Here is a 14,823-nt window from a genome sequence, read left to right on the forward strand (position 1 = left end):
TGTATCCACCTTTTCCAGCCCACCGGAGCACCTGAAAGCTGAACTAATTTATGCAGGAAAAGTCATCAACTGCCGAGCCGAGAAGTTCGTGAGGAATCGAATTTACTGTAAGTTCGCTCATCTCTAGAAAAAAACATAATCTAAGAAAAAAACACTAAGAATGTGATAATAAAATGGGTAATGTTAATATAAAGTATTTGTTTTATATCCTTGCAGATAGGAAAAATCTATGAAATGAGAATGATGATGGACTTCAATGGAAATAATAGAGGATATGCATTTGTAACATTCACTAACAGACATGATGCCAGAAATGCAATTAAGCAGCTCAATAATTATGAAATACGGTAAGCAGCTTTCTATTATAATAACTTTGTAAGGTATCATTCAATAAAATGTAGTTTTTTTGTTTTGTGCAGGACAGATGCTTGTTGAAAGGATTGTGTTTGCTTGGCCCTTTTTACCAAGATCATTTTTTGGGACCCAATTTTTAATAGAAAACATTGTAAACAATTGTTAAAATAAATTAGAGGGGGAGCTGCCACCATGAAGTTAACATTAATAAGTTAAGAAACATTCTTTTAGAACTGTATAACGAAGTCCTCCGCTCATTTTGCCCAGCACATGGTGAATGCAGAATGTGACAAGTTCCCTTCAAATGCATTTTTTATATTCAAATTTGTGCACCAGCTTTATAAACAGGAAGCTGCAGCCATGTGAAATTTACATTTACTGTATATCCATTTTGCCAGACACTTACTGGCGCTGTATTTATACTTTTGGGTGCACTGTCCACATTTTCCTTTTATCAATAACATAATGTGACATCAAACCATTTTTCTTTATCTAGCCAAATAAAATTCCTAAAAACCTGACTTTATGTATTTTTTTCACAGAAATGGAAGATTGCTAGGGGTCTGTGCAAGTGTGGACAACTGCAGGTTGTTTGTTGGTGGGATCCCAAAGACCAAAAGGAGAGAAGAAATCTTAGTTGAGATGAAAAAAGTCACTGATGGAGTCATAGATGTAATTGTTTACCCCAGTGCTGCCGATAAAACAAAAAACCGAGGGTTTGCCTTTGTAGAATATGAAAGTCACCGGGCGGCAGCTATGGCAAGGCGAAAGTTATTACCAGGTAGGCTACAGGACAAATGAAAAGGTTACATAGATGTTAAAAGCAATATGGCCCAGTGAGTGTTAATTAAGCAGCAAGCCATGTAGCATATGCTTCAGTGCCCAGTGAACAGAATCAGGGACTCCTGCCTTTAACAGAAATCCTTGCACCTCTACAAATACGAATCAGCCATTGAATCTGTTGATTTGAACGTGTCTACTCAAAGTAAATTTTGGAAGACCTGTTCATCTTTTCCTTTAGCATAGTATTACATAGAGAAAGAAAGGTCACATGGAATTCGAATATTATTATAAAAATACTATGATTATATACATTATGTAAATTTAAAGTGTTCCTGTCACAGAGATATGTCTGTCTGTGCTGAAATTCTTACAATCATTCAAACAAGCAGGGAGAAGCACACAGTTATGTGCTTTACCTTCCTGCTCACTGTAATCTCAGTCTAGTTGAAGTAGACAATCTCCATTATAAGCCTATGGAGCCAATCCAGTGAACTGGATGCTTCTACATGCTTGTTCTAATGATCTGTTGGGGTCTGAACACCAAGACCCTGACAATTCAAAACTTTTCATATGTCTCTGTGACATGTCAAAATGTTAATGGGAATTTATAAACAATAATGCTTACAGGGGTACTCCGCCCCAGGCATTTTATCCCCTATCCAAAGGGGCGGAGTCCCCCTTTAAAGGTTCTTCCACAATAAGCTGTGCATAAGGCATACCCCATGATCAGCAGTGTAAACAAGCAACGAATGTTCAATTCTTCTGCAGCAGTAGCACAAGGGAGAATAAAGGGGCATGTTGCAAAAAATTAGATTCTGCTTGGACCGGGTAAAAATAGAAAAAGCCAGAAGCTCCCATTCACCTCCATCCAGTCACCAAATCTTCTGTCTTCATCCTGCTACCGAGATGAGCCAAGACAGGATATCATTGTGGCCAGTGATTGGTTAAGCGGGCAAGTCCTGCAATGAGCGCTTGTCTTGGAAGCAGGAAGAAGACAGATGATCAGGGTACAAGATGGAGCCAAACGGAGCTAAGGGGGAACAGAAGGGGGTCGGGTATAGGTTTATTTATCTCTATAAGAAATCAAAGCTCTCTATTTATAATTTTTTATGTTGTTTTGTAGGACGCATTCAATTGTGGGGCCATCCAATTGCTGTGGACTGGGCAGAGCCAGAGGTTGAAGTAGATGAAGATACAATGTCATCAGTTAAAATTTTATATGTCAGAAATCTTATGCTTACAACTGCAGAAGAGACAATAGAGAAAGAATTCAACAACATCAAACCAGGTAAAATACTTCCTGGTGTAAGGACCCACAAATGTCTATTAACCTACCTGGTGGTATGATTCCGTCTGGAAATTTGTACCAAAAGCGGTACAATTTTTTGCATTGAAATTCCACATCTCCCCCCGTCACATTCCCCCTCCCTTGTCATATTTCCCCCTCCCCCATATCACATTCTCCCCCTCCTTGTCACATTATCCCCCTCCTTGTCACATTCCCCCCCCCTGTCACATTCCCCCCCCCCTTGTTGCATTCTCCCCCCCCTGTCACATTCATCCCCCCTGTCACATTCTCCCCCCTTGTTACACTCTCCCCCCCCTCGTCACATTCATCCCCCCCTGTCACATTCCCCCCCTTATTACATTCTCCCCCCCCCCCTTGTTACATTCTCCCCCCTCCATGTTACATTCCACTCCCCCCCTGTCACATCCCCCCTTTGTCACATTCCTCCCCCCTGTCACCCCCCCCCCTTGTCACATTCCCCCCCTATGTCACATCCCCCCCCCCCCTATGTCACATCCCCCCCCCCCCCTTGTCACATCCCCCCCCCCCTTTGTTACATTCTCCCCTGTGTCACATTCCCCCCTCTGTCACCTTCTTGTCCTGCAGCAGTATACACTGGGTTTGCCGGCAGATTTCAAACCTAGTGTATTTGCTGCAGAACAAGCCCTTTCCCCTTCAGCCAATCACAGGCTTTACACCTTTGCGGCCTGTGATTGGCTGAAAAGTGAAAGGTCCTGTAAGATGAAGAGAGCAGTGACCAGAGCGCACGGAGGGGAACGACATCTGCAGGGACCGGGATTAGGTGAGCAAAAGGTTTTTTTATTTTACTACTTTTTACTTTTACACTTAGTTCAGGGTTTTTCTACCAGGGGGCCTCCAGCTGTTGTGAAACTACTGCTCCCAGCATGCCCGGACAGGCTTGGGCTGTCCGGGCATGCTGAGAGTTGTAGTTTTGCAACATCTGGAGGCCCCCTGGTTGAGAAACACTGACTTTTAGTATATGTCTTTACCTGCTCTGGCCGGCCCCCGCAACGGGAGCCGACCCGAGCAGATAATCACATATTTTCCCGGGGGCTGCATCACTACATCGCAAAAAGCAAAAATCGCGATTTGATTGCTTTTGCGATATACTGTGCAGCCCGCACAGCAACTCTGCAATTCTACCCCGAGCGTGACTCGGGGTTACCACTTCTAGCAGCGAAAATTAACCCCGAGTCACGCTCGGGAATACCGCTAGGCTGGTTAAAATAACCGACAAAACTTTTGCAAAGCATGGCAATATCCACTTAAATATTCTAAAACATTAAGAATTCTGAGAAGAAAGGCATATGGACATTTAAAAGTGAACTCCGAAACAAGTGGAAAACAAACATTTTCAAATTAACTGGTGCCAGAAAGTTGAACAGATTTGTAAATTACTTCTATTAAAAAATCTTAACCCTGCCAGTATTTATCAGCTGCTTTATACCACAGAGAAGATTGTGCAGTTCTTTCCAGTCTGACAACAGTGCCCTTTGCTGACACCTCTGTCCATGTCAGAAACTGTCCAGATTAGAAGCATATCCTCATAGAAAACCTCTCCTGCTCTAGAAAGTTCCTGAGACAGACAGAGATGTCAGCAGAGAGCACTGTTGTCAGACTGGAAAGAACTTCACAAATTTCTCTGTAGTATAGCTGTAGTGTACAGCAGCTGATAAATACTGGAAGGGTTAAGATTTTTAAATAGAAGTGATTTACAAATCTGTTTAACTTTCTGGAGCCAGTTGATTTGAAAAATATTTTTTTCCACCGGAATACCCCTTTAAGGCCACATCTACACAGTTTATTTTATGTCATCCCAGAGCTCTATAAGATTAAAAGGGTATTCGCAGTGGTTAAAAAATGCTTAAAATAAATATACTTACCTTCCTCCCTCCAACTGCCGCTGTTTTCCTAGAACTGATCCAGTCCCACAGTGCTTTTTTTCCCAGGCTGATTTGTGTATTGCCCACTCAAATAGAATCAGCTGCTGATTTACTGAGTGGGCTATGCACACGCCAACCCCAAACAGAAGATTCACTGTGGAGAAAGGTGATGAGGTGAGCGAGGAAGGTAAGTATATATTTTTAATTCAAATAGAGACAACAGACATGGTCACACATCCACAACATGCACAATGATCTAATGCTAGATTCATATGTATTTTTAATGTTTATCAGCAGACTGAGGACATTTTTGGACAAATCGGAATACCCCTTTAAAACCTAGTGACTTTTAAGGTCAGGAAAGGAAAACTATTGTCTCTATACTTTAGCATGAGAGAAAACCTCTTAAGGCTACGTTTACATGTACGCAGATTTGATGCGCAGGATTCAATGCACAGGATTTTCTGCTGCAGATTTCAATGTGAACTAAATGACTGCGGACAGCTTCTAATCTGCAGTTACAAATCCTGCGCATCAGATCTGCGCAGGATCCTGTATGTGTGAACGTACCCTAAGGTTGGAATCTAGCATGGATGAACGTGTCTCTCAGATCAGTCAATTTTCCAATAGTAATGTGGATTACCCTGAAACTGATCCACAGGAAACTTGCTGCAACCATGCTACATTCTGGGGCACATGTCTATTATCCATACAGGAAAGATGCAATAAAAAAAGGCAGATTTCTCTAATAATATGGCCAAACAACTGAAAGTTAGTGTTCTCAACTGAAATATACGCTTGATTTTGGTATGGTATTGTAACGGCAGTGGGGAAGTGGATCCGCTGAACCTGTGGGCTGTACCAGGGAGCGGAGTCTAAGGTGCCGCTTGTCTTACACCAGAGCCCGCCGCAAATGTGGATGGACTTGCAGCGGCAGGCGGAAACTAGGTTGCTACTCCTGATATGACTCTGTGTCCACACAGGAAGCCGAGGTGTAACATGGCACAGGAAGGATAAGGCAATTACGAAGTCAGGACAGGCAGAAGGTCAGGACAAGCGGCACAGCTGCAAGGTTAAGAAAGTAGCTAGGAGGTCTGGTTTACAGTAAGAAACTTTCTCCTAGGCTAGTAAGCACAAAGATCCGGCAAGGATCTGATGAAGTGTGGGGTTAAATAGAGACAGTGCAGACAAGAACCAATCAATGGTGTGCTGGCCCTTTAAATCTTAAAGAGCCAGCACACATGCCCTAGGAGGCGGGGACACATGTACTGGCAGACACGGACAGGGGAGAGGGCAGAGAGGCGAGGAGGAAAGTGATGACCTGGCGGTCACATGTGGGCGCGTTGCGAGATGCGAAACCCGGCGCCGTCGGCAGACGGGACAGGAATGCGCTCGCGGACAGCAAGTCTAGCCGCAGCGCTACCTGTGACAGGTATTGCTGAAACCCTATCCTTTGTTGGTTAACAAATCCTGTATTAATTAGAAATGTCGCATTATCTGAATATGTACCCCGTGAAATGCTTTGGAATATGTTAGCACTATTCAAATAAAGCTGATGATTATATTTTTTTACATGAGTTTAATTCAAATATGAATAGTTCATCAAAAATTATCCAGTTAAAAATGGGGAAACTTTGAACTGTGAACCCTGAAACCAGATAATTTTCTAGGTAATAAAATGGTCATGACATGTTTCTCAAATCAACCAGAGAGATAGCAATGGAGTCAAGATCTTCGTAATTCCTTTCTGACTTCAAAGTCCTGTCTAGTTGTTTTTACAGCTCCAGAAAGATAACTTCAGCAATAAATAATAAGTGTTTGGTCCCTTAAAAGCAGCATATTTAACACATTAATGTGCATTTGAGTTACCCGGCTGCCTTGTTATTCTCATGTTCCCCTTGTGTATGCTTGTAAGGTCTGTATAGACAGAATGACTGATATTTAGCCATCAGAGCAACCCAGCAGCCATGTATGAGTGTGCAATGAGTGCCTTGTCCAACTGCTTGAATATGACGGGAGTACAAGAATGTAACTGGCAGGGGATGAAGCCAGAATCCCACTGCAGGATTACATGAAGACCCTGCCACCAGGTCCACTAAAAAATTATTGAAATTCCATATGCATTTTAGTTACTTAATATTACTAAATACTAAAATATATATATGTGTGTGTGTGTGTGTGTGTGTGATGTCCCAGTACCTGATATCATCCCACAGTCCTATCAGCTTGAGTCCCTGTACGTCCTCAGGGCTCACCTTCAGTGTTCCCCCATAGAGTGTATAGGTTGTACATAAAGTGTAAAGGACCTTTGATATGGTCACATGGTTATTAGTCACGTGATAATGGTTTTCATATGTAAAAGTCACGTGTTTTGTTACCCAGTGAGCACCAGGTGACCAGATGACCCGCAGCTAGCCTGATGGCTCATTGCACAGCCCCCCTTTATAGGAAGGGAGGAGCTGCAATCTCTCTCTTTTGCTTCAATCACTCTTTTTGCTGAGGTCAAGTCCAGTCCAGATGTCTCAGAGCCAGTATCCAGCACATCTGGAGGCCTCAAGCCTAAATTGCAGCCAGTAAGTCAAGTCATCTATGTTTGCTGTCCCTATCTTCAGACAAGTCAAGACAATTATAGTCAGCGTGGCTGTGTTAAAGTCTGTCAAGTCACTGCAAGTCCCAGCAAGCTGTGAGGTCCCCTGTGTTACTGGTCACCTCTCTGGGATCCTGGCCTAGCTGTAAAGTCTGTACCATCCGTCTACCTCAGTAAAAGCTACCGTTAATCTAACCTGACCTAGGACTAGCGGTGCTACCTTCGGGTGTTTACATAGGCAAACCACGCCCTGGCGTCACAAACACTAAGGGGTTAACACCACCTACCCTTGGCAAACACCACCCCTACACCTCACATCACACCCCAACACCATATATATATATATATATATATATATATATATATGCTAAGATTACTTTTAAAAAACCATAATGCAAGTGCATATGCAATTATTTGGGAAACACTTGTAAAAAGTGATAGAAATTAAAGGGGTACTCTGCCCCTAGGCATCTTATACCTTATCCAAAGGATAGGGGATACGATGTCTGATTGCGGAGGTCCCACCACTAGTGGGACCCCTCCCATAGAATTGCATTGAGGGGATGTGGCCGTGATGTCACGAGCCTCCGGTGCTCTGGCGCTGCATGCAACACTCTAAACAAATGCCGGATACAGCAGGGAGATCACGGGGGGTCCCCAGCAGCAGGACCCCTGTGATCAGACATCTTATCCCCTATCCTTTGGATAGGTGATAAGATGTCTAGGGGCTAAGTACCCCTTTAAGATCTCCGTGGGTTTTTATGATCTAAGTTTGGATCAGCTAAAGTGCAGAAGGTCCACAAAATGGACACTAAAATGATCTTGCATTAAACTACAACACCAAAACCTGTGCAGTTTTAGTGCAGGTCATAAAATGCAAATCAGTATGTTTTTGGGACAGTAGTGACAAAAGTATATCCACCCAAAGAGAAGAGAACATACATACATGGGTGTCAGTGCAATAGGAAAAAAGGGCTAGTCAAAAATTCTGCTACTACAGAAGAGCTTTATAATCATAACTTACACTTTATATCTTGCATTAGAGACTTTCAATGCTGCAAAAAAAGATTAAACAACTATCACATTACAGTGATTGTCTCCCGGATAACCAACATGTCTAAGGCTGGCTCCACTTAACGTTTACCCGGCATTTACATCATTCAGCAAGGGTCACAGTGGCAACGTCTTTAAAGTAATGCTGCACCAAAAAATGTATATGCCATGCAATATAGTGCTTTAATTGTTATTTGTTTTTCTTTCCATAGGAGCAGTTGAACGTGTAAAGAAAATTAGAGATTATGCCTTTGTACATTTTAACAATCGTAATGATGCAGTGGAAGCAATGAATGCATTAAATGGCAAGGTAAGATATAAAACACTGTAGAGCAATGCATTCAGCAATGCAGCAAGTTTACTTAAAGGGGTGCTCTGTTTTTTTAATCAACTGATGCCAGAAAGTTAAACAGATCTGTAAATTACTTCTATTAAAAAGTCTTTATCCTTCCAGTACTTATTAGGGGCTGTATATTACAGAGAAAGTGCCTTTGTTTTTGGATTTATTTTAATTTTTTCTGTCCACAGTGCTCTCTGCTGACACCTCTGTCTGTATCAGGAACTGTCCAGAGCAGCATATGTTTGCTATGGGGATTTGCTCCTGTTCTGGAGAGTTCCTGATACGGTCAGAGGTGACAGCAGAGAGCACCGTGGACATAAAAAAAAAGAAATCCAAAAAGAAAATAACTTTCTCTGTAGTATTCAGCAGCTAATAAGTACTGGGAAGATAAAGATTTTTTTAATAGAAGTCATTTACAAATCTGTTTAACTTTCTGGCACCAGTTGATGAAAAAAATATATGTTTTCCACCTGAGTACCCCTTTAAACCCTTTTACTAGATATGTAACTTGGTTATAAGAGTTTATTATATCACCCAATGCAAACCATTCTTGTGTAAAGTGCATTTTTGAGTTAACACACTGTTTACACATTATTAAACACTGTCAAACATAAATCACCTGAGTTTTGTGGCTGTACAGTCTACATGGCATATGCATTAGGATAGGAACATAGTAAAAAGGAGTAAAACTTTGATATGGGAGTTGAGCTATGTTCAGATACGGTGAATACATTCAGCATATGCTCCTAGCACTCAGCACATACAGTCATTCAAAAGGTTTTAGAACCTTTATATTTAGTTATGTTGCAGCCTTGTGCTAAAATAAATAAATAAAAAATATTCAACTCCGCTTTATTCTGCGTTCAGTACCCCATAATGACAACGTGAAAACAAAAGGTTAGAAATCTTTACTAATTTATGGAAAAAAAAATGAAAAAAAGTGTAATATTGCATTGCCCTAAGTATTTAGACCCTTTAGTATTTAGCACCTTTGGCAGTTATTACAGCCTCCAGTCTTCTTGGATATGATTAGAGATGGGCAAATGAATATAAGCTGACGAAGTCGAATTCATTACGAATTTAGTAACATAGTAGCATAGTTCGTAAGGTTGAAAAAAGACCAGAGTCCATCTAGTTCAACCTATATCCCTAAAGAGTCCCTACTGAGTTGATCCAGGGTAAGGCAAAAAACCCTCATACTAGAGGTAAAAATTCCTTCCCGACTCCAAGTAGGGCAGTCAGAATAAATCCCTGGATCAACATGTTGTCCCTAAATATCTAGTATACATAACCATCAATGTTATTATTCTCCAAAAATGCATCCAGACCCCTTTTGAACTCTTTTACAGAGTTCACCATGACCACCTCCTCCTGAAGAGAATTCCACAGTCTCACTGCTCTTACAGTAAAGAACCCCCATCTGTGGTGGTGGTTTTCATGAAAAATTTGATTCTGAATGAATCCGAATTTCCTCACGCTTCATGATAACGAATCGCTTCATTCACTACATTTTGTGCAGGTCAGGAGGCTAAAATGACAGTTACATGTGTGAGGACATGGGACAAGGAAGTCTGGGAAGGCGGGTAGGGGAGTTCACCCTGAATCACATGGCGGCATGCAGCCTATCAGCAGCCAGCCAGCCCTGTGATGTCACAGCCTTATATATTCGGCAGCCATTGCGTTTTGCTGAGAGAGCAGAGACTGTGTGTGCACACTAATCAATGTTATTGACAATACAGATCTTTACAGTGGCGAATCCATTCACCTCAAGCCCGCATTCGTTCTGAATAGAGGGAAAGCAGACACTGTGTGGCCACTAATCAGCGTTACTGACAATACAGATCAGCACAGGGAAAATCCATTGACCTCAAGCCCGCATCACTGCAGGCAGGCAGGCAGGGAGAGATTAGAAGTCATTTTATAGTCTGCTAATTGAGATCATCACAGGAAGCACTCCCCATTCAAAGACTGGAAGCAACCATAGAGCAGGCAGGGACATACGTCTCCCGACTCTGCTGCCACATCCAGACTCATTGTGCTGCTCTGTGGCAGTAATTCTAATAGCGACACCTGTAATCTGCATGTCATACTGAATATCAGTATTATTTCACTACCCCAGAAAACTCCCTAAGGCAAAGTGTTCTACACCCCTATTGAGGCTTTCTGTAGCCCGGAAATAACCATTTTTAATAGCGATTCATCGAACCAACATTTTTCTGAAAATTCAGCAAATCAGCCGAATCAAATTTTTGAAAAATTCCCCCATCTCTAGATATGATGCCACAAGGTTTATACACCTGGATTTGGTAATTTTCTGCCATTCTTCTCTTCAAATCCTTTCAAGTTCTTTCAAGTTGTAGAACATCAGGGGAAGCCATTTTCAGGTCTTCAAGGGCTCTGGGTAGTCCACTCAAGGACATTCACAGAGCTGTCTATAGTGTCTTGGCTGTGTCATTGTATTGTTGGAAGGTGAATCTCTGGCCCAGTATGAGGCCCAGAGCACTCCAGATCAGGTTCACATTATGAATATCTCTGTACTCTGTACTTTGCTTCATTCAGCTTTTCCTCATCCCTGACCAGTATTCCTGTCCCAGCTGGTGAAAAACACCCCTACAACATGACCACCAAATTTCAATGTAAAGGTGGTTTGGGGCAGGTGATGAGCAGTGACTGGTTTCCTCCAAATATGAGACTTAGAACAGAGACCGAAATATTCAGTCTCTGTTTCATCAGACCAGAGATTCTTGTTTCTCACAGTCTGAGACTCCTTTTGGTACTTTATTTTGCAGAGAGAGTTCTTTCTGGTCACTCAGCAATGAAACTCTCGTTGGTGGAATGCTGCAGTGATGGTTGACCTTCTAGAGTAGACGTTTCTTATATTTGCACACATGATCTTTGGAGTGCAGCCAAAGTGACCATTAGATTATTCGACACTTCTCTTACCAGCACCCTTCTCCCCTGATTATTTAGTTCAGTGGGGCGATTAACTCTAGGAAAAATCCTGGTTGTTCCAAATTTCTTTCATTTAAGAATTATGGAGGTCACAGTGTTTTTGAAAACTTTCATGGCAGTAGAATTTTTTTATGCCTTTCTCCAGATCTGTGGCTCCACACAGTCCATGCATTGTCAGGTGTCAGACGTAATAGAGACAGGCATTGTCTTTCCGAATCTTGTCTAGTCAACTGGATTTGCCACAAGTGACTCCTATCAAGGTATAGAAACATCTCAAAGATGATTTAGAGAAACAGGAGGCACCCAGAGCTAAATTTCAAGTTTCATAGAAAAGGGTCTGAATACTTATGTCCGTTATCACAAATTAAATCTTCAAAAAAGTCTGATTTAGAAATATTTTAGCTGCATTCCCCTCTTCCCCTATGTAGTGTACAGTTTTATACTCTACAATTTTTTTACAAAGTCAAGAGGTTTCTGCATATTTACAGATATCCTAAATATAAAGGATATAACTTTTCCCTTATAAAATATTTACAGATTTATATATATTCACATAGTCCATTGATGTAGAGTGCACGGCACTGCAGCACCTCCAACTAAAACTATTGCCACTATAAACAGCCCAGGGTAGATCAGTGTAGTAAGGAAGAAAGGTTGCACTCACCCAAATAGAGTCTAATCTTCTTTATTTAAAGACACATATAATACAGGTGGGAGACGGGAAGACAGACAGCGGGACCACACCTGATGAACATTTCCTGTGTATGCATGTACTTCTTCAGGCTGGAGGTTTCAGTTTATTTAGCCTTAAAAGCCTGTAAAATTGAACTTTTACTTGGTTTACTTGGTTAAAAACCATCAGATTTTTTTTTTAACAATATGTTCCATTATATCAATACATAAAAGGCTGTTTGACACATATCGTTTTTTTGACAGCTACAACAATTATGAAAGAAACACTGTGTGAATATAGCCTTAAACTTTAGTGGCTATAGCAATGAAGCTATAACTTATATGAGTGACAGTTCTTGCACCTATATTGGTTGACCTTGGTGTTTTCCATATTTGCATGTAAAGTGTAAGCTTTATTTTTTTTTTTTTATTATGTCTATCTTTGCTTCTAGATTATAGATGGCTCTCCCATAGAAGTAACCTTGGCCAAACCAGTAGACAAAGACAGTTATGTAAGATATACGAGAGGAACAGGCGGGAGAGGAGGGGCCATACAAGGAGAATATACATACACAATAGGCCACGTCTATGACCCCACTACAGCATACCTTGGAGCACCTGTATTCTATGCGCCACCCGCCTACACTACAGCCATCCCCAGCTTTCATCTTCCTCCTGCCAAAGGCTATGTCACCAATCGTGGTCTGATCCGACCTCCATCTGTCAGAGGTAACAGCACAGTAACTCAATTCAATGAATCTGTATTAAGTGTAATAAATGTTGGAACTTGTTATTAATTGAGAAAGCAGACCATGACATGACAATTTAGAAATGTAATTAGCTTTTTAGAATCCTACTGTAAGAGAGTCCCATGTAATTTATTTAATAAAAATCCTAATCATTCACCCTTGTAATATACAGGGAGCAGTTACTAACCTGAAGTTCTGCATAATGCGTGTCCAATAATACTTACTTTGTAAATAAATTAGAGAGAGTATGAAAAATGACTGCAAATTAATCGCAGCTTCCAAAATAGAAAATAATAAATTGCAACATTGGTTTGCTGCTGTTTAATATTCTTAATGGGAACCTGATAATATAGGTTGTAATTGCTTTTATTTGAGTTAATTCAAACCAATTTATGTAGACACCTACTGCTCCAATGAAGTCAAACCGTAAAGTGATTGAATTTTTTTTGTAGAACAGAGCAGAAAAAAACAATAACACACAATAATAGGTTTTACTTATGAACGTTCCCCCTGGTGTAGTAATGGCCAACAGGTTAATTATGAATTCTCATCATGGCACCTCGGTCATATACAGTGCCAAACCTCTTCATTGTAAGGCCCTGTTAATGCAGTATATTCTACATGTGTATTCCGCAATGGGATATGTAAGAAAATGGCATGTGATACACATTGGATTTTTTATTTGGAGAGAAAAAAAAATTCTACCTTCAGAAAAAAAATCACCCCACAAATGTTTTTTTTATTTCATCCCACTTTCTGGGTTTGTAATTCATTTTGTAGTAAAATGAAGGGTGCTATTAAAAAGATACAGCCCCAAAATTCCTCATGCAACCCTGTCAGTAGAAAAAAAAAAATTTAGGAATCTTAGAAGGTGAGGAAGGATAGAGTAAAAATTTAAATTTTTTTTAACTTTTCTTCAGTCCATGAAGGGACTTTTACATAATCCTGTCAGAGGTAATACCAATAAGATATATGAACCCTAAAATTGTGGCATTAAAAAGTACGGTACTTGTCCTGCAAAAAACAAGCTGTCATATGGCTTTGTTGACAGAAAAATAAAAAGTAATGGTAATTGGAAGTGACAATTGGAAAATGAAATAAAGCCCAAAAGGCATGCCAGGGGAAGAGGATAATATATAATTCAGACAGTGACAATTTACGGCTTTTTGTTTTCATAAGATAAAGGAATTTGAACACAACTTCTTCGTTAAAAGGTGGGATTAAACTTTGCATCAAATAGTTGGTTGCTTCTGGTATAATATGTTCTATCAAATGTCCAATTAAAAGTATATACCATGTCTTGTTGAGAATGCATTCACATCAAGATTGTGTGAAAAGGCTGCCGGATCCGGCGGGGAAATTTAAAAACCAGGCGATGCCGTATCCCCGGCAATAAAATCAGTTTTTTTGGTCAGACTAAAAACCATGGCAGACCACAGTTTTCAATTCGGCAACAAGATCAGATACGGTCAGAAAAATTAGCCAACCAGAGTCACTATTTGACTCTGTTTGGCTCATTTAAATGAATGGGATGCGGCCGGTGTCTGGCTGGGATACAGCAGCGCCCGATTTTTACATTTCCCCTCCGGATTCGGTAGCCATATCACATAATCGTAATGTGACTGTAGTCTGACATTGACAAGACCTTACCTAAAGGCCTAAAGTTCTCCTCATATGACTGGTTAAGTAAGCATTTATATTTGCCACAAAATAATACTTGGGAAAACAAATTCTTAGAACAAATTCTTGTTATTCCTTCTGGGCAGGGCCGCCATCAGGGGGGTATGGTACACCAGTCAGGGGCCCGGGCACCCAGGGGAGCCCAGGGCCCTAGGGCTGCAACATGCTGGGACCACGGTGCTGGCACGGTCCCTGCATATGCATAACCGGACCCTTCACCTGCGGGCCCCATCATGCCCCCTGTGACTGGGCCAGCAGTTGAAGGGGGGGCTGCACCCGCGGATCCGGGATACCTGTCCTCAATCCCTGAGCGACTGTAGCTTTTGAAACTGAGTGCGCCTTTAATACGCACATAGCGTTGAGTGTGCGCTCTAGCCCGAGCATCCTGTGTGGCAGCGGCTCTGCGAAGGCTGTCAGCACAGGAAGCAGAGAGAAGAGGAGAGAACAGGAGCTGTGGGGGA

The 14,823-nt window shown here is 41.3% G+C and overlaps 1 protein-coding gene across 3 annotated transcripts in view; it reads left to right on the forward strand.

Annotated features, from left to right (window-relative positions):
• Positions 1-14,823, forward strand: part of A1CF (APOBEC1 complementation factor) — a 75,196-nt gene that overhangs the window by 43,347 nt on the left and 17,026 nt on the right. For all 3 annotated transcript variants that reach the window (XR_008846261.1, XM_056530111.1, XM_056530112.1), the window contains exons 4-8: positions 217-347; positions 897-1,135; positions 2,261-2,425; positions 8,182-8,279; positions 12,386-12,662. Coding sequence is in view for 2 of the 3 variants with exons in the window: in XM_056530111.1 (XP_056386086.1) it covers positions 217-347; positions 897-1,135; positions 2,261-2,425; positions 8,182-8,279; positions 12,386-12,662 (910 nt within the window). In the remaining variant the exon portion in view is untranslated. The remainder of the gene's footprint in view (positions 1-216; positions 348-896; positions 1,136-2,260; positions 2,426-8,181; positions 8,280-12,385; positions 12,663-14,823) is intronic.

The sequence above is a fragment of the Hyla sarda genome, chromosome 7 (genome assembly GCF_029499605.1).
Source record: "Hyla sarda isolate aHylSar1 chromosome 7, aHylSar1.hap1, whole genome shotgun sequence".
NCBI lineage: Eukaryota > Metazoa > Chordata > Amphibia > Anura > Hylidae > Hyla > Hyla sarda.